The sequence below is a fragment of the Tripterygium wilfordii genome, chromosome 18, assembly GCF_013401445.1.
Source record: "Tripterygium wilfordii isolate XIE 37 chromosome 18, ASM1340144v1, whole genome shotgun sequence".
Lineage (NCBI taxonomy): Eukaryota > Viridiplantae > Streptophyta > Magnoliopsida > Celastrales > Celastraceae > Tripterygium > Tripterygium wilfordii.
Window position 1 is genome coordinate 2,952,505 of NC_052249.1, and position 23,458 is coordinate 2,975,962.

The 23,458-nt window shown below is 38.4% G+C and overlaps 3 protein-coding genes across 3 annotated transcripts; all 3 read right to left on the reverse strand.

The window, feature by feature from the left end:
* Positions 1-33: 33 nt before the first annotated feature.
* LOC119983315 (phosphomannomutase-like) lies at positions 34-4,964 on the reverse strand. The gene is made up of 12 exons (XM_038826983.1): positions 4,653-4,964; positions 4,196-4,284; positions 3,972-4,016; positions 3,796-3,862; positions 2,917-2,993; positions 2,195-2,230; positions 1,845-1,900; positions 1,664-1,763; positions 1,452-1,547; positions 1,259-1,348; positions 578-629; positions 34-295 (listed from the first exon to the last, which is right to left on the reverse strand). Exons 2-12 carry the CDS (start codon positions 4,262-4,264, stop codon positions 237-239), a joined length of 747 nt encoding a protein of 248 aa, XP_038682911.1. The 5' UTR covers positions 4,265-4,284; positions 4,653-4,964; the 3' UTR covers positions 34-236.
* Positions 4,965-20,868: 15,904 nt separating this feature from the next.
* LOC119983388 lies at positions 20,869-21,636 on the reverse strand. Its single transcript, XM_038827073.1, has one exon. It carries the CDS (start codon positions 21,634-21,636, stop codon positions 20,869-20,871), a length of 768 nt encoding a protein of 255 aa, XP_038683001.1.
* Positions 21,637-21,822: 186 nt separating this feature from the next.
* Positions 21,823-22,446, reverse strand: LOC119983389. Its single transcript, XM_038827074.1, has one exon. The coding sequence runs from the start codon at positions 22,444-22,446 to the stop codon at positions 21,823-21,825; it is 624 nt and encodes a 207-aa protein (XP_038683002.1).
* Positions 22,447-23,458: the final 1,012 nt, after the last annotated feature.

Here is a 23,458-nt window from a genome sequence, read left to right on the forward strand (position 1 = left end):
GAGAGGAATATATTAGAAACAACGCTAAATTGCTAATGTAAATGCCATCAAAATAGATGGAAATTCAATGGTGCATAGTTGATAAAATTACAATGAGTTTCACTTTCACCTCTTCATCCGCAATCAACTGTATAGGTTACAAACTTGTACAAGAGTGTCCCCTTAGCACTTATTTTTCCAATATATAAAGATAACACATGGAAGATAATTAAAAAGGAGAAGACTGCCATGGAGTTTTAGGGGTTTGCTAAGAATAATTTTTTACACTCTTCCATCGTATCCTCTGGGCTGGTAACTACAAGAAGGAAACAGAGAAGTTAAACTGTGGAAATAGTACCACTAACAAAAAAAAGTACAAGCATGGTTGATTGGGAACACAATTCTCGCAAGTATCTAACAGCATCTAAAAGACAGAAAATAACCTCGTCCGATTTAGAGCATAAAATGGTAAAAAAAAAATTTCATCTGTTGAGTCCATGGTATAATGATGGGACCTATCGTAAACAATGGAATGATCACCCTTCCATAAGACACTGAAAATGGCCGTAACAAGTTAAGGTTGAAATGTAGAACAAACCTTTATGACCGATTGTCATCTCCGATTCATAAATTTCATGATCATTCCCTCCCTGCTCAATGAAAATGCACCAGCCTTTACGTTAGATCCAGTTGAGGATGCACATATTTGAAACTAGAAAGACGGGTTTATGATCACAAAAGAATAGTGTAAAGCCAGCATGTGCATATAAAAAGGAGAAAGAATATCAACACATCATGTTCATTTTAGGTCACATCAATTTATTTTTTTGGATATAATCACATATGTTATTTTAGATGATGTAACATAAATTCAAGATGCAAATTTACAAATTTCAACCCTAGAGTTTGCAGAGAAGTATGCGGGGATAAGTATCAATGCTCAATTAACGCAATCCTTACTACACTCTAACAATGTTCCTAACTCAGTTTCTGCAGTCTGCAGGCTCTTCTATTCAAATTTACCAACAATATCTTTTTCCAGAAAACATGAAGGCAATTCATATGATGACCAGCAGGTCCAAGTATAACAAAATTCAAGCCGGAAACATAACACAGCAAAAAGTTAAGGTCACAGCTCAAAAGTAGTTTGTGAAGGAGAAAAACACGAAGTAGCCAAATATTAAAAGGAAGACATATAACATATCATAAAAGCAGAGTAAAACTTGCATAAAACAGAAAGCAAGAAAGAATGGCCAATATATCACTAACAAGAGCTGACCTTGTAAGTTTTGTCACCGAAGAAGTGGATTTCACGAAAATCTTGAAGGTATCTCAGGCAGTATGTCTTGTCCCATCCTCGAGGGAAAACCTGGTAAATGAAACAGTGAGAGATGCAATTCCAATCTTTTTACTCGTCTTCCATTATACCATTTAAGATAAGAAAATTTTCAACCAGCTAAAACGCTACTCACATCAAAACTTATTTGCCCTCCAATAGAAAATGTAAGGTTGAGGTGAGAAAACTTTTCACGAAGCACAGATACCATTTTTGGACGTACACTGTAAACCTGAACATCCATAAAAATTTCTTGTCAACATATATATATATATCATCCAAACATACGATCTGTAACATCAACACAACTTCCCCTGTTTTTTTATGAGTGTAGCTAAAGTTTCTCACCTTGTCATACCTTTCAAACTCATCTCTTTCTTCTTGGCTGCAGTTCCGCCCAATAGGTGACACATTGAGCATCCCACTTCGAAATTCTATAAATGTTCCCCTATAGTAGTAAAAGTGAAAAACAAATCTTAGAAAAGTTGCCACATATGAAAACTGACTTCAAGGTTTCTATTCTACTCACCTCTTTATCGGGATATCCAAGTCAGCAATATAGTGCAGGGTAAAGTTTATAAATTCCTGCAAAAATATTCGCAATCTTTTTAACAAACTGATAAGTTACATATTCTACTGCACATTTTTCCAATCCTAATGGAAGAACATTAACAGATCAATCGCACGTCAATAATCATTGAAAACAGTTTGGCATGCGGTAGTTGTCAGGTGGTTATAGGAAGTGTTGAATGCATGTTTTTCAGAAAACATATTGTCTGTCTGACCATATGTTACCTCTTGATCCATTTTATTTATTTCTCATTTCTTTCTTTGGGACAAAATTTTAGACAATCCGTACGTACTGAGAAGGGTTCTTACCTTGAGCTTGTCTTCTCCAAGTAATGATTTCAAGCTCTGAACAAAGAAAAACAACCCATCAAGCAGGGAGGCATGGAGCAGAATAGGGTACAGAAAGAATGCAGAACAACAAGTGTTTGCAAAAAAAAATCAGGTATCAAGATCTGTAAAGCCCTTTAAAATTCCCAAACACAATGAGATGGACTCGAGACTTTCAAGTAAAGGGTAGATTCAAAAGGAGAAGAACAATGAAGAAAAACAACAAAAATTCTTCATAGTAAAATTTTGGTAAAACAACTCGTAGTCTCAAGCTAATCATCGTATGCTATTAATTCTCCATAAGATCAAAATTTGAAGAACAAAAAAGGTACACACACAAATTTGATATTACTTCTATTAGTTTCTTCCTTGGTCTTCTACAACAAATTGCCTCACATTACCAAACAAATGCATTTGCATTCCTATGTTGTATACATCAAAACCATCTAAGACATTTTTATCCCATCTTTAGCTGGAATTAACTCTCATTTAGGTCACATGTATTAATTTCTAATCAATAAATAAACTATGATTTTTTTTTCATTTCTTTTATTTTATGCAAGGCCATATACTAGTACCATCTTCATTCTATTCATTTCACTGCATTGACTATGTTGAAATGACAAGCATCCATTATCTAATAGGACTGTAATACCATGAACCTAACACCTATAAGTTAATTAGGTTAGTGTTATAGAAGGTACCTGGGTGCCAATGAGTTTCCCCTCCTTATGAGCCACAAGTCCATTCTCAGAAAATACATAGTCATAATCATTAACAACTGCACATAAGAAAGAGTGCAGGGGGGAGAGTATTAGAAGCAATTACATCAATTTTCAAGATGATAAAATGGAAACCCATAAATTAAGCCTCTCACACCTCTCAAGCACACACACACATAATGTGGCTCCTATCCTGCAGATTTAACTTTTTTTTTCTCACAGGAAAATAATTAAATTGATCGTACACATATTGAAATAGTTTAAATTTTTGAGCAAGACATAACAATTATTGTTCTATTCTCCCTCAAAATATCAATTATTGAGTTGCAAAAAACAATTATGAATGATGAATGTTCCCTGAACAGTTCAAATACATTAGACCTCCAGCTAATTGTGCTCTTCACTAATTTCCTAGCTTCGACAAACAGCTGACTTCACTTTAATAACTCCAAAAAAGTGAAATGATAACCTATTGATAAGCATTTTCAATGTGTAAAGATCTTTGATATCTTTTGGAATAACAAAAAATTCATAAAAAATAAATATTCATATTAGTAATACAAGCAAAATCATCAAGGCAAAGTTACCAACACAATGTTCAGCCCTAAATTTTGAATTTAACAAAAGCGATTGAAATAGCTACTTAAATCATAGCACGACTAGCACTACTGACAAGGGAATCATGTTCAAGATGAAAATCATAATGCACTCAATAAAACATGAGGAATTAAATAACCAACTAGAAGATTATAGTTTTTGGAGAATATCAGAACACTTGAACAAAGAAAAGCTTTCAGGTCTTTCAATCCCTTTTTCCTCACTTTATCTCAAAAACATGGAGCCAAGGGCACTTGAGCAAACCTGTTTTTCCAAGCTGCTCTGATATCTTGGAAAGGTCAGATCCGCCCACAATTCCAACTGTGACAATCTACAACAACTGAAGCTATTAATACACACTCATGGCCTTCTGGGGTTCAAACAAACAAGATGCAATACAAACGACTCATTACAATAGACAAATGTTATCATCAATCTACCTTTCGAAGTTCCTGCATGAACTCTACCATCTCGGGAGTAGCCACCTTGCATTTAAATGAAAACCAGATCTATCGTCAGTTCCAAATTCACAACACTACCACTTTACCTAATAAAAGGACACTAGTTATCATGGTTTTTAGCACAAATCCTACTGTGCAAAAGCAAAATTCACAATAATCTAAAGGGAAAGGGAAGGATGAAGGAATATCGAGAAATCTGATACCTTTCTTGGAGCTGTAAGAGTGCCATCAACATCAAACAAAGCAATCAAACCAGGCTTTACTGCAGACATCGGAACTAATGTATCTCCCTCTGTCATCAAATGCACTAAGCAGTTATTCTTCCAAACAATTATATAAAAATATAGGACACAATCCGCTATTGTTAGTACAATGCACTTCAATTAGCATCATCAGCCCATATCGCATTGAAGGCTGAAGCTAACACTAGTAACCGTTGAGAAAGCTATAATCTCCTTTTCCACTCTCTCCAACTTAAAACACAGAATAAACCCTTCACCATACCATGGAATTTCATTCAGAATCCATAAACACAGATTGAGTTTCGGAAAAAAGAGGCATAAAAACATACATCTTCAAGGCAGAAAAACATATCAAAAAACCAAAATAGAACAACCATAAAAAAATTATACAGCTATAAAGCAGCGACAGAACGAAAACCTTGTTTTGTTCCTCTAGTCGTAGATCTTAAAGACCCAAATCCAAATGCACGAGAAACTAACAAAAGATAGGCGAATTGCAATATTACAGGTCTCTGATCTCAAGTACTGAACAGTCGATCTAAGATTCGTCGGTCGATACGGTTTATGGTGTACGGAAGGGAGTGGCTCTCTCGAAGGGGAAGGGGTTGCCGGTGACTTCAGTCAATTTGTGGTTGCGCCAGTCGGGTGAGGAGTCCACCCAAACGGCCACTTCTTTATCTTTCCCTCCTTGCGTATACACTCTAACCGTAGAAATTTCCCTTTTCCTTATAAAAATAAAACTTTTCCTTAAAAGGATTTATTTTATGTCTGTATGAAAATACCTATATATAATTTGTATACATGGTAATATTTAAATTCTATAACTTAGCTAAGATTGATATTAATAGCCATACAATTAGGGGTGGCAAAAAATCGATTCCGGATATGTTACAGGTCAGACAAGAGCACGTGAACTCGGATTGGATTTTGGACGTACCTAATTGACCAAATCCGGATTGGTTTAAATCCGGACAAGTAAATCGGATATTAATCTAATCCGGGTTATGGGTATATATATATATATGTATGTATATATATATGAGGAATTCTGTTATGAGTTCCTCAAATGGGATCCTAACTTTTAAGATTCACTTTTAGGGTTAAAATTTTTTTTAATTTAAAAATATACTTGTATCTTGATTGGTTTTACGAACCTAATGAAAATTTTTTTTTCGAAACAAAAATAAAAAACAATCTGAAAAGTGTATGAAATATCTTTTGTTTTATATCCAAAGATTCAGAATTATTATGCACTTTTTATGTTGAATTTTTTTTTGAAAGGCTTTTTATGTTGAATTTGATTTTTATTCCTCAAAAAAAAAATATCATTGATTCGTGTAAGATCGATAAAAATATAAATATATTTTTTTTCAAAATTTTTTTAAAATTTTTGAATCCTGAAATTTAAGTTCTCATTATATTATATTATTGTTTATGCGATGTTCAATCAACATAAAACTAGCTACGAACCTTCCTTAAAAAGGCACAATTTGCGTAAAGGACAAGACGCAGGCATGTACATTAATTTTCTCACCATATTTTTGAGTTTGGGGTGTTTTTTATTTGTCAGGATATTGTCTCGCGCTTTGCAGTGGTGGAAAGGAAGACCAGTTAGGGGGAGTCAAAGTATTGCACAAAGCTATATATATATATGTATATATATAGAGGGATTCTCAAGTGCGGGATCCCACACTTTATTTAAATAAAGTGTGGGATCCATCTAACACCATTCACGCGTAGACCCCATCACATGTGGAGACCACACTTACACATAATGAATGGTGTTAGATAGATCCCTTATTTTAAATAAAGTGAGGGATCCCTCACTTCATAGTTTCATGTACATATATATATATATATATATATATATATATATATATATATTCTCTCATAAGTACATAAAGTAAGGATATAAAATAAGTACAGTTTTTTGATCATTGATTTAAGTTAAATGACTAGTTGGACCCATTGTTTTGGATCCACATATTTTAAATCAATGGTGAAAACATGTGTATTTATTTTATCTCCTTACTTTGTGCATTTATAGGAAAATTTCTCTATATATATATATATATCTTCAAGCCGGTTATCACCAAATCCATCCGAGTACGAGAAGATGATAATATTCAATTGATCGCTTTCCGTACGCACAGTGATCATTAAGAATATTTGGTAATTTCATTTGGTCTTTCTAACACGCCCTCTACTTTTTAGTATGTCATGAACTCTATTTTCAATCATATCTCAGAAGATTTGTTCTCCTTTTTTTTTTGCAGATATTCTAGTTTATTATCGTAATTGGACTGATCATGTAAGACACCCGCGGATAGTGCTTGGAAATTGGAATGTTAATATCCCACAAATTTTTTATCAAGCCTTGAAAATATAAGTTCGCAAAAGAGGATTTGGAATACTTAGGCCATATACATAATCTCCCGAGAAGGTTTCAAGGTAGACCAGCAAAAAAAATAGAAACTATGAAGTTTTCGACGAAACCTAAGAACATCTCAACTCTACGAGAGTGCCTTGGGTTAACGGGGTACTACCGAAAGCTTATTGCCAACTATGGGATCATTGCTAAACCACTCACTAATACGTTGAAAAGGGGAGGGGGAGCTCCATTGGTTCACACCGACGTCACCGCCTTTGAAAGTTTAAATAACGCACAACAAAATTTGATATAGGTATAATCATCGTCGATACCTTGGATAACAAATAAACTCAGAGAATCCCTGAAACAGTGTGTTTATTTTATTTCAAGAATGCCTCTCCAAAGACGTTACAATATCTTATATAATAATTCGTAAACCCTAATTGTGACATGATTACAAAGGAAAGTAATATAATAAAGCAATAAAATAAGGAAAATCCTAAAAAAAAAAAACCCATTGAAATTACTAAACTAAGCAAAAAATGATTGAAACCCATCAAAACGTCTATTTTTTAGGCCGAAAATGATTCCTAACAGCTTTGCTCTTTTCCCCCACACTGTCAGGCTCGAAACAAGCTTTGATTTGATATATTATGTAGGGTTGTGCATAGTTCGGTGAACCAGACCATTAGGGTCAAACCATTAACCGGATCGATAGTAATGGTTTTTCATATTATGAAACCAAAACCAAACCATAGACCATCAAAACCGGTGATATGGTTAACCGGTAAGCCGGTTTGGTTTAAATCCGGTTATGATTTTATAAGATATGGGCCCCAATGTTGGGCCTCTAGGTTGGCCTCAATATTTTATACATTGCATTCACTAAAATTCAAGGAAAACCAATACCTCTGATTCACTAAAAATGAAACAAAATAAACCAAAATCCATACTTTGAAACTACAAATTTCAAGCAAAATAAAGAAAGCTTCATTTTGATTTTCATAATAGAGTAAGAGTTATACTCCCTCCGTCCCATTTTAATTGTCCCCTTCAATTTTACACACAGTTTAAGAAAGTGCATTACTCCTCTTCAATTTGATATTTATACCCTCATTTATTGAATTGGTTGTTGAGCTCTTCTAGCTTTTCAATTTAAGGATAAATAAGGGTAAGATGAGAAAAATGGATGAAATTAGTTTTAATTAATGGACATGGGTAATTCATTTTGGGACATCCCAAAAAGGAATAGAGGATAATTAAAATGAGACGGAGGGAATACTATTTTCATTATAATATAAAGTATAAACTTACATTAAGTTATACTGCTAGTCTGTTATGCATATATAATTATACTATTATATTTATAGATATGAAATATTAATTGTAATTATATATTTAATTTAATTATTATTTATATATCCGGTCCGGTTAACCACGGTTTTAAAACACAAAACCATGAACCGGACCATATACCACAGTTAGGTCCGGTTAGTTAAACCGTTTGACCAAAACATGGTCCGTTGACCGACTAGTTCAGTTAGCGGTTTCGATCCGGGTTGCGGATTAATTTGCACAGCCCTAAATTATTATGGACTCAAAACGGATATTAGAGACTCAAGTTATGACCATTTCAATGAGCATGGGTCAAAGACCCTTGCTTTCGATCTCAAACCTCATAGAACACCTCTGCAACCTATTCTACATCATTAAAAGAGGCCATGACCAGAGTGCCCATGTTAGCCATGTAAAACTTTGAGGAACCATTTGAAGTCCACAAGCATGCTTGTGGCACAGGGGTTGTAGCAACTCTTGTTCAAAAGGGGAGACTGTTAGCTTTCATTAGCAAGGCTTTAAGCCCAAACAAGAAGGGCTGGTCTATATATGCTAAAGAGATGCTAGCCGTCATTTAGGCCATGCAACTATGGAGGCCATATTTGTTTGGGTAAGAAGTTCATGATTTTCACGAATCAGCAACTCCTCAAACATCTATTTGAACAGTGGATCATCACCACCGACTAGTAGAAATTTGTAGCTAAACTCCTCGGGTTCGAGTTCGAGATCCACTATCGGCCGGGGAAAGAAAATTCTTTGTTCAACTTAATCACGCAGAGATAACAGTCCCACGTTACAGGCAATCACTAGCCGACTTGGCCTATATGCGACGAAATACCAGCAGCTGCCCATACATGCAACTATTACATTGAGACTCAAAAAAAAAAACCCAATTGCCTCCTACAACCATTATTGGTGTCCGAGCAAGTTTGGGAGGATGTAACAATGAATTTCATTGAAGGACCACCACATTCTAATATTGGCTAAGATGGAGTTTTGGTGGTTGTGGACCATCTCACTAAATATCCATGTTTTGAAAACCGGACCAGCACTTGAACCGGAAAACTCTCCGATTCACAGTTTAAAAGGTAAACAGGTGCTAAAACCGGGTTCGACCAACCGGTTCAATCAAATTTACCGAACTAGGTAAATACCCGGTCACCGGTTGAACCGGTTCAACCGGCCGGTCCGGTCCGGTTTTCAAAACCCTGCTAAATATGCACACTTCATGATCACCATGGTGCACCCGTACACAGCTTAAGGGTATTGCTTATCTTTTTGTTGCCAATATTATCCAACTTTTCTGGAAGAAATTCTTTAAGCTTCAAGGATATATCCAACTTAACCATGAATTCAACCCACGGTGCAAACTAATGGTTACTAATCGTTCCCTAGAACAATATTTAGGAGTTTTTGTTGATTAGAATCCTAATTGATGGGAGGACTTCCTGACTTGGGCTGAATGCTAGCTGATATAATAATATCACATTACCACATGCCATGCCTTCACCAAGAGAACCCCATTTGAGTAATCTCAAAAGACCTTGTTCAAGCATTCAGCCCAAGTTAGTAAGTTGAGGAGATCTGCATAGGAGAAATTCTATATACATATTAGAAAATTTGGTGATGACTCTTTATTTATCTTCTCCTATATGTTGATGATACACTCACAGCTACAAAGAGCATGCTTAAAATCTTTAAAATATATGAACTTCATTCCAAGTTAAAATATTATGGTCGACCTAATCTTAAGTTAAACTGTCGCTCTCCTGCATTCTCATCTTTCGTATATCTTTCGGTTAGATAACTATTTTTGGATTTGCATGTATGACTATGAGTTTTTTTTTTTTCTTTTTTCTTTCTTTCTTTTTTTGCGTGTGTGAATAGCGGAACTCAATTGCTTGCAGCTTTATAGATAAATAAAAAGTTACAATAACTAAATACAATAGAGAATGCAATGGAGGAATTATTAATATAGTAGCTTGAGTGAAGAAGAGCTTTGGATCTGGTGAAATTAGTACATGCAGCAGTTTTGATAATTTCAGGGTAGAGAATTTGTTATGCCGATTTCGAGTAGAACCTAAAATGCGGATATTTTTTTGAGATTGGATTAGTGAAATGACGAATAGAGTTCACTACTTTGCGTTAAGGACAAGATGCATGCATGTACATTAATTTTCTCACTATATCTATCTTCCATTAAATGTACTTTTGATGTCTTTATTCTCAAGAAATGTCTCCATGTTTGTATTGTTTTTTATTACTGGGTGTATATCCGCGCTGAGCGCGTCTTGTGTGAATGTTGAACAATAAGTTTTGAGGTGACGATTCTTATAACATTAGGCAGACTTTAAATCGTTGATATAATAACATATATACTACAGTTTTGACCATGTAATAGCATGTGGTTCATTCTCATAGTTTACTATCCATCCATTGATGAGCTTCGATTGGACCTTCATCATGTTGCAAGAGGTCATTTAGGTGAATACCACAGTTTTCTCTTTTAACACCAAGGTACATGCATAAACTAATTTCTTCATTGGTTACTGGCATACACAAATGTATAGCTTTGCTTTGTGGCTTTAATTTTTTACAGATATGTGAAGGCTTTTATGTGTATGACAGAGCTGTAGACAACAAACTCATTGAGGTTGCAGACGTAGTATGCAGCCATCCCACCAACCAATAGTTTTTAGGTTGTATTAGATTTTCTGTTTCCGATCAAGTCTTCTATTACTTTCAGTTCAGAAGTTAGAGTTTATTAGAGTGTATGTATAATAAATAGTTCAGTAGACATATTGCTTGACCTAAAATTGCCCCAATTCCCAAGAAGAAAGATGCAGGGAGTGTTACTGAGTATCGTCCAATAAGTTTATGCAATGTGTCTTACAAGATCATTGCTAAAGTTATGGCGACTAGACTCGGTCTATTACTTTCTAAAATTATCCATGGGAATCAATCGACTTTTGTCAAAGGTAGGTTGATTACAGATAATATTATTGTTGCATATGAGGCTCTGCACACCATGAGTTTTTTAGCATGAAACAGAACTAATTACATGGCAGTGAAGTTGGACATGAGTAAGACCTATATGATAGGGTGGAATGGAATTTTTTGAAGGAAGTTATGATGCGAATGGGTTTCTTAGATAAATGGATACGTTGGGTTATGCAGGGGGAAAGTACGGATAGGCCACTCAAAGATAGGGTCGTTTGCAATTGGGTCACTGAAAGAAAATTTTTTCCAATTAGATCACCCAATGTTTTTAATTTTTCCAATAGGTCATTCCGATCAATTTCAACTAGAAATTGCTGATGAAGAAGGTGACGGAACCTCGATGCTGGAGTACTTATGGTCTGTATGAAGCCATTTTTCAAGAGAGAGACTTTGGTGAAGAAGAGGAATGAAAGAAAGAAAGACGTGGCAATTAATATGACCACTAGATAAAACAAACGGTTGAGATTTAAAATATTTCAGGAATTATAGTAAAAGGGATTTCAAACAAGTACACCATGACTAGTTTGCTGCTTCATCTTCTGATATTGCCATGTAAAGTAAGTAATGGTAGATAAATTTGTAGCCTTAGTTTCAATTATGCAAACGAGGTATTGATGTGTCAATTATATACATATAATTATACATCCTTTTACATGTAATCTTGCTTTGTTTAGAGTTGTTTTGGAATTAATTCTGCCTAAAGAGTGGTTAATGGTGCATTTCAGGTGTAAGGGCAGTTATGGAAGAAAAGGAGCAAAATGGAGAGAAAGAACTAAAATTGGAGTCAGAGAAGAAATCCGATCGATCGGCCCATTGTCCGATCGATCGGACAACTTTGAAGCTGAGAAGAAACAGAGAGAAAATCCGATCGATCGGACCATATTCCGATCGATCGGCTAGACTCATTTCGCGATTTTGAAGTTTTCTACATGCCTGAAATTACCCTCAACTCAAGTGGGCCCAGTTCAAAACGACACAGACTTGTTAGAAAAACGACTTTAGGGTTTTTGGGAGTATAAAAGCATAGATTTTTAGGGTTTTAGGAACTTTTGGACTTTGGAAGCAAAATCAAGGGTTTTGGAGACTTGTCTACAGCAGCCATTAAAGCTTGAGCAAGGGGATCCAGGGGTTTCTCTTCATTTCTTCCTTGTCCTTGTAGTTAATGACTGCCATTTTGAACCTTGATTTGTATTTCTTGGTTATGAGGAACTAATCCTCTAACTAGGGGTCCTAATGGAACCCCTCTTTGAAGATTGAATGAGATTGGTTTATTATTCTTGAATCTCTCTTTGTATTGTTGATTCTTTGTGGATGTGCTTATTGCTTTCAAATGCTTGATCACCATTTGGATGATTTTGAGCCTAGGTTGAGATCGGAAGGATATGCCTAGGGTTGCAAGAGTCCATAGAGAACATAGGTTGCATGAACCATAGGAATATAGGTTTATGACTTATGCAATCGTTATACGATTTCTATTGTGGAAAGGGTTTTCAATATATGAATCTGAGTGTTAGGAATAACAGGGATTTATGTTGAAAACACTTTCGGTGCATCTAGGAATAGAACATTGAATAGGTTGAGAAATCGATTGTCAACAATTAAATTGAGAATTGGGAATTAATGAATCAATGGAGTTCAATTGGATAAGAGGTGGTGAAATTAGGAACCCTAGTGTTTACTTCTCTTGAAAACTCAATTTCTTGTTTATTGTTTGATTAATTACTTAATTTATCACTTACTTAGTGATCTCTTAATTACTTGTTTAGTATTAGATAAAATACAACCAACAATTCGCATTACCATCTTAGTGTGATAATTACTTGGATTGACATTGAATTGAAATTGCCAATATATCTTCGTGGGAACAATACTCTATTCACTCTTTATTACTTGTGCGACTTGTCCCCTTGCGAATAATTCACATCAGGTATGAGATCTGATTTTTTATGGTCATATGGTAATGAAAGCCTTTATTTTGTTTTTGTCTCTAACTACACTTATGTCACGGTCAATTTTGCTGATGGAAAATTCATCACAATCAAAACAGAGGAAATAAACTTCTTTAGAGCAATAAGCCATATTAGTGTGTGTCGATGCTAAATTTACACCGAAGTATAGAATGTGTATTAAGTAGAAAGATTCAAGAGAATAACAACACAAAATTTACGTGGTTCGGCAACTTGCCTAGGTCCACGGAGTCTGATCTTTTATTAGAGTCGATTGTCGATGATTGCTTACAAATGTCAAAGGAAATGTATTTATAGGCTTGGGATATGTCAGTTGGTGCGGTTAATTGCCTCTGATAACTTCTCTTGTAACTGCTCCTGGTAACCGTCGGTAACTGACTGTCGGATGAAACTGCTTCAGTTCTTTTGTCTGGAAGAACCGTATATACGAAGTGACTACTGTCAGATTGACTGTCAGATGAAACTGCTTCCGTCTGGGAGAACCATACATACGGGTGTACCTTTTTACTCCACAAATACCCCCAGCCTTTTAATTTACCTAAATAAATTTAGATAAATTTAAAGGCTTTTTTTTTTTAATGTTTATCAGGAAGTAATTTCCTAGCTGGATTAAAATGCTCTTAGCAAATAATCTCCTTCTCCTAGCTGAATTAGGAGTCTTGACATCCTCTATAAATAGCTGCATTATGTGAAGATTTTCCTTCGTTTCTAAACTTCATATGCTTCAAAGATCATCTCTTTTCTTCTCTTCAAAAGGTAATTCTTTTTCTTGGCTTAAATCTTTTTGTTGAATTTACAACTTTTCTTTTTGTAATCTGTTTACTTGGAATAAAGCCCTCCCAAATTATCGGATGAGAACTAATTGGATTGAGATTCGGGGGTCTGGCTCCCTTGCCAAATCCCCTTACTGAACCCCTGGGGGTTCGGCCCCAACCCCCTAATGGGGGTTGGGTTCGGCCGAACCCCTTGAGGGGGTGTTCGGCCCCAACCCCCCTACTAGGGGTTTGGCCGAACCCCATATGGGGGGTTCGGCCCCGACCCCCATTTCGACTTTGATTCCCTTATTGGGGGTTCGGCTAACCCCATGTGTGGGATTGGCCCTTTACCATAGGTTAGGGGTTCGGACAAAGGTAAAAAAGTTATTATTATTATATATATTATTTTTAATCTTGGATCTTACAGGTTTCGCCATGGGTTAGCTCAAAGATTTGATTTCTTCTCCAGAGAGCTTAGCTGCATTCAAAGCGAAACACCGGATTGTACCCCCATTTGACATTCGGGATCCTTTTAATGACGATAGGGATTCTGATCCCGAGTTCATCAAGGTTCCCATTTTTCTATTATCGAAGTGCAAAATCCACATTCCATTCTTGCCACTCCTTCAGGAATTTTTCATGTATACTGATCTTCATCCCTCAGAGTTAGCTCCGAATGCTTATCGGATCATCGGTGGCGTGATACACATGAATTCTTTCTTGAAGAAGAAACTTGCTACTATCGATCTTTTCTACTGCTACTCCATCCTCAAGAATAAGAGTTCAGATGGCAAGTATTACTTGTCAAGTGTGATTCGCCATTAATCCATTGTCTTCCAAATCCCAATAAAGACGTGGATTATATGCTCGTCTCCGGGCATTGGAGCGGCTTTACATCTCGTAAAGGGGAACCCTTAGGTATGCCTTTGTTCTGATCTTTGATGGTTTTCTTGTGATATATATATATATATATATATTACTAATTTATATATTACTAATTTTTCTGTTTACTACAGGGCGTATGCCTGCACTCCCGGATGTGCTTAGTGAAGCTGTACAAGAGGTCCTTGATGATTCTTATGCTAAGTCTAGATCTGGTGGTAAATTTTGGAGATCTGCCCGAGTGTTATTCGGTTGTAAACCCTCTTATCATGGTTTCGCTCCTCTCCCTCATGGTGTATCCATTGAACAAGCATGTGAATACTTCAAGTTACCCCCAGCGCGGTAGCGACGTAAGAGGAAGCATTTTTCAGCTACAATTACTCTTCCCATCACTTCTCCTACCGTGGTTGGATCAGATTCTGAAGGTGAAAGTGAGGAGGACCAGAATGATGATGAACTTCAGGATACTTCCAGTGAGCATTCCGTCTCTTTAGGTGTGTTTCCTTTGCTTAATTTAGTTGTTATTATATATGTATGTTTCTACATAGGTACTGTTATATACATACCTTTTACGTATGATTGCAGAAGTCCTTTCAGGCGGATCTTCCGGATCTCTGAAAAGTATCTCCATTCCTGATCTGCCTAAGACAAACTTCAGTCCCTGGGCAAACATCTTTGGAGCTCCTAAACCTATTGGAGGATCCTCAACCTTATACACGAGCTCTTCTTTAGTTAAGTCGACATCGTCTTTTTCGTCTCCAGGAACTCATAGTCTACCTTCCTTCGGAGTGTCCAGAAGTGCTGATAGCTCTTCTTCTCAAGGTGGCACTACATTTGCTCCCTTTTCTCTAAGTAGAACCGCCTTGAGTCCCTCATCTTGGAATAATGCCGACAGCATGTTCAAAGGTTTTGTGGATAATCCCTTGTCATTGCAAGTCGGATATTCACCTTTCTGCCTTGAGAAGCTTTGTTCTACCATCTCCAATGAAGATAAAGAGTTCTTTAACAAACTTCCCAAAGGCGAAGACCTTGGCTTGCAGATGCTCCTTGGGGTTTTCCTATTACTTACGCTTATTCATTAAATATTAAATACATGTGTACGTGGATTAAGTCATACTAACCTTTTCTTTTGTTTGAATCAGGGATCTCAAATGTGCCTTCATTACATAGTTGATTTGAAGCAAAAACTTTTTGACGCAAAGGCAGAGCTATCGAAATCAAAGACGATGCAAACTGAATTTGAGAAGGTCGTTCAAGAAAAATCCATTCTTGAAGCGAAACTTGCCGAAGCCAAGAAAGAGATAGAGAAGACCAGGAGCGAACTTTCCAAAGCCAAAAGCCAATTGTCCAGAGCTGAGGCAGAAAAGACGAAAGCGGTTGAAGAAAGCATAGCCCAATGTTGCAAGAAATATACGGAAACTCTTACTGTGGAATCCAACGAAAATTTTGGACTTGGGCGTGGTTGTACACTTCTCGCACTCAAGATTCCTCCAGAACATGAAGCTTGGTCTGAGGACTTCTTCCAGTGGCCCGCCCCCAACCATCCTCGCCCGAGCCTAAAGAAATTTCGTGAAAATAGCACTGGCCTGGGCACCAATGCTCCTGGGACTACTTCGGCCACTGATCCTGGACAATAGGAATATGTCTCTTCTTGCTAACATTTTAGATTCTGCCTCTTCGGCTTACATATTTAATTAATTGTATGAATAAAGCCTTTCGGCTTAGACTTTTTTTAGTCTGTTTCTTTGAATAAAGCCTCTTGGCTAAGACTTTTCTTAGTCTATGTCTTTGAATAAAGCCTCTTTAGCTAATTTGTTTTTTGAATAATGCCTCTTTGGCTTAGACTCATTTGTCCTTTTCTTGGAATAAAACCTCTTTGGCTAAGACTCATTTGTCTTTTTCTTGGAATAAAGCGCTTTATTTTGTATAGCTTTTTTCCGTAGGCATATATTTAGAAAGTAAAATACCTTATTTATTGCATAGAAGGGAAATGATTACAATCTTTAAATGGACCAACTTGCTAGAACTACCATCGCCCTGTCTAAAATAGATTTAACACGGGCTGAGAGGTCCAGGAGAGACATCCGGAGCCTTTGTGGGTCTTGAGCCATTGCCGCCACCCAGGCCATGTCACATATCTGGATGAGTGAGTGTTAAACAGTTTGCAGAGTGCCTAGGAGCTCTTTGTTGCAATTGTCAGCAGTCTGGAACTCCCTTTTCATATACTGTAATTGTTCCTGAAGATTATCGACTTGGTCTTCCGCATTGCTGGTTAGGAATGAATCGAGAACCTTCAGTTCTTCGTCATCCTCATCATCTTCAATTTTAATCACCTGCGTCGGTGGATTGTTTACCGGTTGCTCAAGGATGATCATGTCCTCATCCTCTTGATATTCCAACTTAGCCTTCTTCTGGAGGGAGGCACCCGTTGGATGTTTAAGATTGATCAAATCGTCTTCCTCCTCGTTCTCTATCATAGACCTCTTCTTTGGTGGAACACTGGCGGAACGTGAAGAAGAACTCATTATCAATTGTTGTTTCTTTCTTTTTTCCCCCTCTCTCTGTACTTTTCTCTTGTCCATTTATAGGTGGAAGTGATAAGACGGTTGAACTGTGATGAATAACAGCCGAGACGTGTGGAGTAACTGCTGAGACGGTTGAATGACAGTTTTGAAGTAACTTGTGGCCCTCTTTTCAACCGCAAGTAACTTCTAGCCTCTTTGCCAACCGTAAGTAACTTCTTTCCTCCTTTCCAACCGCCTCTTAGTGAAAACGATTGATTTTTTGACTTAGATTCCCAACTTGTCTTGGAATCAAAAATCAATATTCTTAAATTGAAGCCTGAGTAAGAATCAGAGTACACGGCTGAATCTTAAAACTTTCGTAAACTTAGTTAAGAAATAGCAAGAAGTAACTAAATGCAAATTTAGATGAAGAGGAAACTTATTCTTTTATTGATGATATGTTGCCGAAGGCCTAAATTAGCCATAATCGGCATTACACATAAAATCTCCTTAGGTTGGAGATATTCCAAGTTCCGTGGACACTTCTGCCATCTTGCCTAACTAGCTTGTAGGCTCCTTGGTCAACCCTTGCTATGACTTGGAAAGGTCCTTCCCAATTTGGACCTAACTTTCCATCAGTTGGATCCTTAGTCTGAGATAAAACTTTTCGTAAAACGAAGTCCCCAATTTCAAAGCTTCTTGCCCTAACATTTTTATTATAGGATGGGGACAACACTTGTTGGTAAGCAGCCAGCCGTACCATGGCCTGATCCCTTCTTTCCTGCAGCAAATCCAAATTTCTTTCCATTGCCAGATCATTGTTGCCTTTTTCAAATACTTGCGTTCGGAGAGTTGGAAGCCCTATTTCTAAGGGAATGACAGCCTCCGCTCCATAAGCAAGAACAAATGGGGATTCTCCCGTAGACCCATGAGGAGTGGTTCGGTATGCCCATAATACTGACGGGAGTTCTTCTACCCACCTTCCTTTGGACGACTCCAATCTTTTCTTAATTCAGTCTAAGATAATCTTGTTGGACGCTTCTGCCTGGACATTGCATTGTGGGTAGGCGGGGCCGGAATAGAGATTCTTTATCCCATATCCGCCACAAAATTCTTTAAACTTGGCACTTGAAAATTGAGTTCCGTTATCACTAATCAAGGCATGAGGGATTCCAAACCTTGTTATGATATTTTCCCAAACGAACTTCCTTGTTTCTATATCTCGGATTGCTGCCAGAGGCCTTGCCTCGATCCATTTCGTAAAATAGTCAGTGGCGATAATTAAGAATCTTCTATTGCCAGTAGCCTGTGGAAGTGGTCCAACAATATCCAACCCCCATTGGGCAAAAGGCCAAGGACTTGTAAGAGGACAAAGATCACCAGCCGGTTGGTGGGGGATTGGTGCGAACTTCTGACACTTTTCACACTTTTTTACATACTGCAAAGCATCCTTCTACATGTACGGCCACCGAAAGCCTTGGGTAATTGCTCGAAATGCAAGTGTCCTTCCCGCAGCATGTGCTCCACAAGATCATTCATGAATCTCAAACAACAAGTCCTCCACTCTTGTTGGGTGAACACATAATAAATATGGACCTGAGAAAGACTTTTTATAGAGCTTTTGATCAGGAGACAACCAGAAGCGCGCTGCTTTGACTGCCAATTTTCTGGCTTCTTTCTTATCTTCGGGAAGAATGCCTTCCTTTAGGTACGCAACGATGGGATCCATCCAACTTGGCGCCTGCTCTTCTGCACATCGTATCTCTTCTGGCATCTCATCTATGCTTGGTCGTTCGAGCACTTGCACTTGGATAACCCTCTTCACCCCTAGTTGGTCGGCCGACGCAAGGGTAGCCAAAGCATCGGCGTGGTCATTCTGCTCCCTTGGAATTTGTATTACCTTATAGTCATGAAGTCGGTCGAGCAACTGTTTAGTTTTTTCCATGTAAGCTGCCATAGTTGCCGTCCTGGCACTGTAGAGTCCAGTGAGTTGATTGACTACCAATTGAGAATCAGAATAAATCACCAACTCCTTTGCCCCAAGTCTTAGAGCATTCTGGACTCCTTGAAACAAGGCCTCATACTCTGCTTCATTATTTGTTGTTGGGAACCCTAACCGTATAGCCATCTCCAATACTTCTCCTTCCGGTGCTACTAGCACAACTCCTGCTCCGGATCCTCGTCTTGTTGAAGAACCATCAACTTGCAATTCCCAAAGATGCGAAGGAGTTACTTATACCTTCCATATTTGGTTGACTTCTTTAGGTCATTGCTCTGTGGTGAACTAGGCAACAAAATCAGCTAAAACTTACGCTTTAATGGCAGTCCTTGGGACGAACTTCAAATCATATTGAGCCAATTCGACTGACCGTTTGTCAACCCTTCCAGACATGTCCGCTTTTCCTAACAAGGTCTTCAATGGATATTCTGTCACCACTTCCACTGGGTATGCCTGGAAATAATGGTTCAATTTCCTAGAAGCCATTACCAATGCCAAGAGAAGCTTTTCCAGGGGTGAGTACCTTGTTTCAGCATCTAGCAGTGTCTTGCTTACATAGTAGATTAGGTACTGGACCTTTTTTCTTCTCTCAGGATTACGGCACTGATGGCATGATCTGACACGGCCATGTATAATTGAAGCGTGTCTCCTTCCTTGGGAGTTGCTAACAGTTGGGGCTTTTGTAAATAACTCTTTAACCCAAGAAAAGCGGCTTCGCATTCATCATCCCATTGGAAAGCTCTCCCCGACTTAAGCCGCCGCCATTCCAGTTAATTTCTATATCTCCTTCACTTTAGTGGGTCGCTCCAAGCATTGAATGGCCTTGATCTGTGCTGGGTTTGCCTCGATTCCTCTTTGTGTAACAAGATGGCCTAGGAATTTGCCCATACTAACTCCAAAAGCGCATTTGCTAGCATTGAGCATTAGGTTATTTTTCTTTAAGACATCAAACACCTCCTGAAGGTGCATCAAATGGTCCTCTTGAAATTTGCTTTTGACCACCATGTCATCTATGTAAACTTCCATAGTCTTGCCAATTAGAGGTCCAAAGAGTTTCGTCACCATTCTTTGAAATGTGGCACCTGCATTCTTTAAGCCGAAAGGCATTACTTGGTAACAGAATATTCCCTTTGGGGTAATGAACGAAGTCTTCTCCTGATCAGATGGATGCATTGGGATTTGATGGTACCCTCGGTATGCATCCAGGAAGCTCATTCTTGCCATTCCTGATGTCATATCCACCAATTGATCGATTTTAGGAAGCGGGAACAAATCCTTTGGACATGCTTTGTTCAAATCAGTGAAATCAACACAAACCCTCCATTTTCCATCCTTCTTCCGGACCACCACTGTGTTTGAGAGCCATTCGGGATATTGTACTTCCCTGATGGCCTTAGCTTCCAACAAGTTTTCTACCTCCTTAACCACGGCCTCCGTATGCTGTACGGATGACCTTCTCCCCTTCTAAATCACAGGTTTAAAACCTGTTTTGACATTTAACCTATGGATTGCCAATTCTGGATCCACCCCTGGCATCTTATAGGGAGTCCATGCAAACACGCCCACATTTCTCCTTAACATCCCAATTAAGGATTCCTTCTCTGATATAGACAAGCTAGTCCCAACTAGAAAATATCTGTCAGGACTTTCTGGTGTAACTTGAACCTTCTTAAGCTCTTCCATTGACTTGGCTGCTAGCTCCTTTCCAACTTCCTCTAGGACTGGAGCCTCTTCTTCCATCATCATTATTTTTCCTGCTTGCTTTGTTTTTGCCATAAAACATTCTTTTGAGGCAGATTGGTCTCCTCTTATTTCCACCACTTAGTCCCCGAAGGGGAGTTTGAGCATCTGATGATAAGATGAGGGGACAACTTTCATTAAGTGAAGCCAAGTCCTGCTCATGATTGCATTATATGTTGAGGGTAGATCTATAACAAGGAAATCCACCTCAACTGTTCTTGGACCTACCATGACTGGCATTCGTATCCTTCTGAGAGGCCAAACTGGGGTCGCATTAAGGCCCACCAGATGTGTTGGAACAGGAATCAAATCTGCATGAGTTTTCCCTAACTTCTGGAAGAGTGAATAATACATGATCTCTACAGAACTTCCTTGGTCTACCATCATTCGCTTCACTATTGCTGCTCCGATTTGTAGGGAGATTACGAGAGCATCATTATGTGGAAAGATGACTCCTGTTGCATCTTCCTTGATGAAAGTGATTGCAGTTGCCTCCCTTGGTCTCTTAGTTCCCAAACTGGGATTAAGATCCATCCACATTACCTCTTGTTGGTGTCGAACCCTCCTATACTCTGTTCGCCTTATCGTATTACCAAGTTGTGCATCCGGTACCATTGCATCAATAAAACTAACCACGTAGTGTGAAGGTTCTCCCCGCTCCTTTGACTGAGGTTCTGCCTTCTTTTCGGCAGCGGTTTTTTCTTTGTCAATAAATTCCTTAAGATGACCCTGTTGAACCAATTCTTCCAAATGTTGTTTGAACTCTCTGCAATCTTCTGTCCTGTGACCTTTGTCTCTATGATAGGAACACCATTTGGATTGGTTTCGAGTGGACGGATCCCCTGACATCTTATTTGGCCATCGAAAATACGGTTTGTCTGCGATCTGAGGAAGAATTCAAAAAATTGGGTCCTTAAATATTGTTTTTACCGCCTCGTAAGAAGTGGGCTTTCGGTCCTTCTTCGAGTCTTTTTCTTTCCCGTTCTTCTTTTCAAACTTCTTATTTTCCTTTTTTGTTCCTTCTTGAGAAGCAAACTATCGATCCCCTTGTTTGTCTTCTTCCAGTTTGACGTATTGCTTAATCCTGTCCTGAAGCGCGGCCATATTCTTGGGTGGAGCCATCGTCAAACTTTCTCGCAGTTTATAATCACGAGGGAGCCCGAGGCGAAAAGTAGCCACTGCGGTCCTTTCATCACAATCTTCTATATCCGTATAGGTATCTGAATACCTGGCAGCGTAAGCCCGGAGTGACTCTCCTCTCCTCAGATGTAAAGCAAATAGCGTATCCAATGTCGCTGGATCTCGACTATTTGCTATGAATCTTGCTACAAAGATCCGGGCCAACTCCCTTAAAGACGAACCTGAATTCTCTAGAAGTTGGTGAAACCATTTCATGGCTGTTGTCCCGAGACTTGATGGAAACATTTTGCACATGAGTCCGTCTCGACCTGCCCAAAGAGCCATCTTATGAGTGTAGGCTGAAATATGTGCTACAGGATCTGTTTTTCCATCATAAATTGCAAAGGTTGGGGGTGAAAACTTGTTTGGTAGATCTTCCAGTCGCAGAGCCCGCACGAAGGGTGTGGAAGTCATTTTTCTGAGGCTTTTCTCGGCCTTCTTCTGAGCACTCCATAAGACCTCCCCAGTATCTTTCTTCATCTGAATTTTTGGGGAAAGGCTTCAGTGTCTTATCCTCCTAGATGGCTGCGGGGATTTGTTCCTTGCACCCCTTGGAGGAGGAGTATGCCTTCTCCTCTCCGTAACTGGTCCCCTCCGACGACGAGACCTCCCAGTGCTCCCACTGTCTTGCTCCCGAACACGCTTCGGATCTGTATCCCTATCACCTCGGACAACACTCTGGATTTCACTAGCCAAACGCTTCCCCTTTCTCCTCATGCTATGGAGTATTTCCCTTAGAGCTTGAGCATGCTCTTGTCTTTTTTGCAAATCTTCTTCTGCCCTAAGAAGGGCTTCTTCCAGTTCCAATTCATTTGGAATTTGCTCTTCTATTTCATCATGATTATGCCGAGGCCTCTCCTCTTCTGGACGAGGCAGTTCCTCCTGTCGTGATACTTCCGCTTCTTGAGACATGGCTTATATTAATGAACGATTTCCCACAGACGGCGCCAATTGTTGATGCTAAATTTACACCGAAGTATAGAATGTGTATTAAGTAGAAAGATTCAAGAGAATAACAACACAGAATTTACGTGGTTCGGCAACTTGCCTAGGTCCGCGGAGTCTGATCTTTTATTAGAGTCGATTGTCGATGATTGCTTACAAATGTCAAAGGAAATGTATTTATAGGCTTGGGATATGTCAATTGGTGCGGTTAATTGCCTCTGGTAACTTCTCTTGTAACTGCTCCTGGTAACCGTTGGTAACTTACTGTCGGATGAAACTGTTTCGGTTCTTTTGTCTGGAAGAACCGTATATACGGAGTGACTACTGTCAGATTGACTGTCAGATGAAACTGCTTCCATCTGGGAGAATCGTATATACGGAGTGACTGACTGTCAGATGAAATTGCTTCCGTCTGGGAGAACCATACATATGGGTGTACCTTTTTACTCCACAGTGTGCATATATATATACTTCTTGTTTAATGCATACAGACAAAATTCCTGCATGAATATATTGTCTTCCCTTTTTGGTATTTCAACAAAGCAAT

Bases quoted from the DNA above. Each gene is read 5' to 3' on its own strand.
- LOC119983315 (XM_038826983.1), bottom strand. From the start codon at position 4,264: ATGTCTGCAGTAAAGCCTGGTTTGATTGCTTTGTTTGATGTTGATGGC. The intron at 2,231-2,916 runs GTACCTTCTATA...TTCTTTGTTCAG, and splicing joins GGAAACTCATTGGCACCCAG to AGCTTGAAATCATTACTTGG. The intron at 296-577 runs GTTTGTTCTACA...TCCTTCTTGTAG, and splicing joins GATGACAATCGGTCATAAAG to TTACCAGCCCAGAGGATACG.
- LOC119983388 (XM_038827073.1), bottom strand. From the start codon at position 21,636: ATGTCAGGGGATCCGTCCACTCGAAACCAATCCAAATGGTGTTCCTAT.
- LOC119983389 (XM_038827074.1), bottom strand. From the start codon at position 22,446: ATGAAGAAAGATACTGGGGAGGTCTTATGGAGTGCTCAGAAGAAGGCC.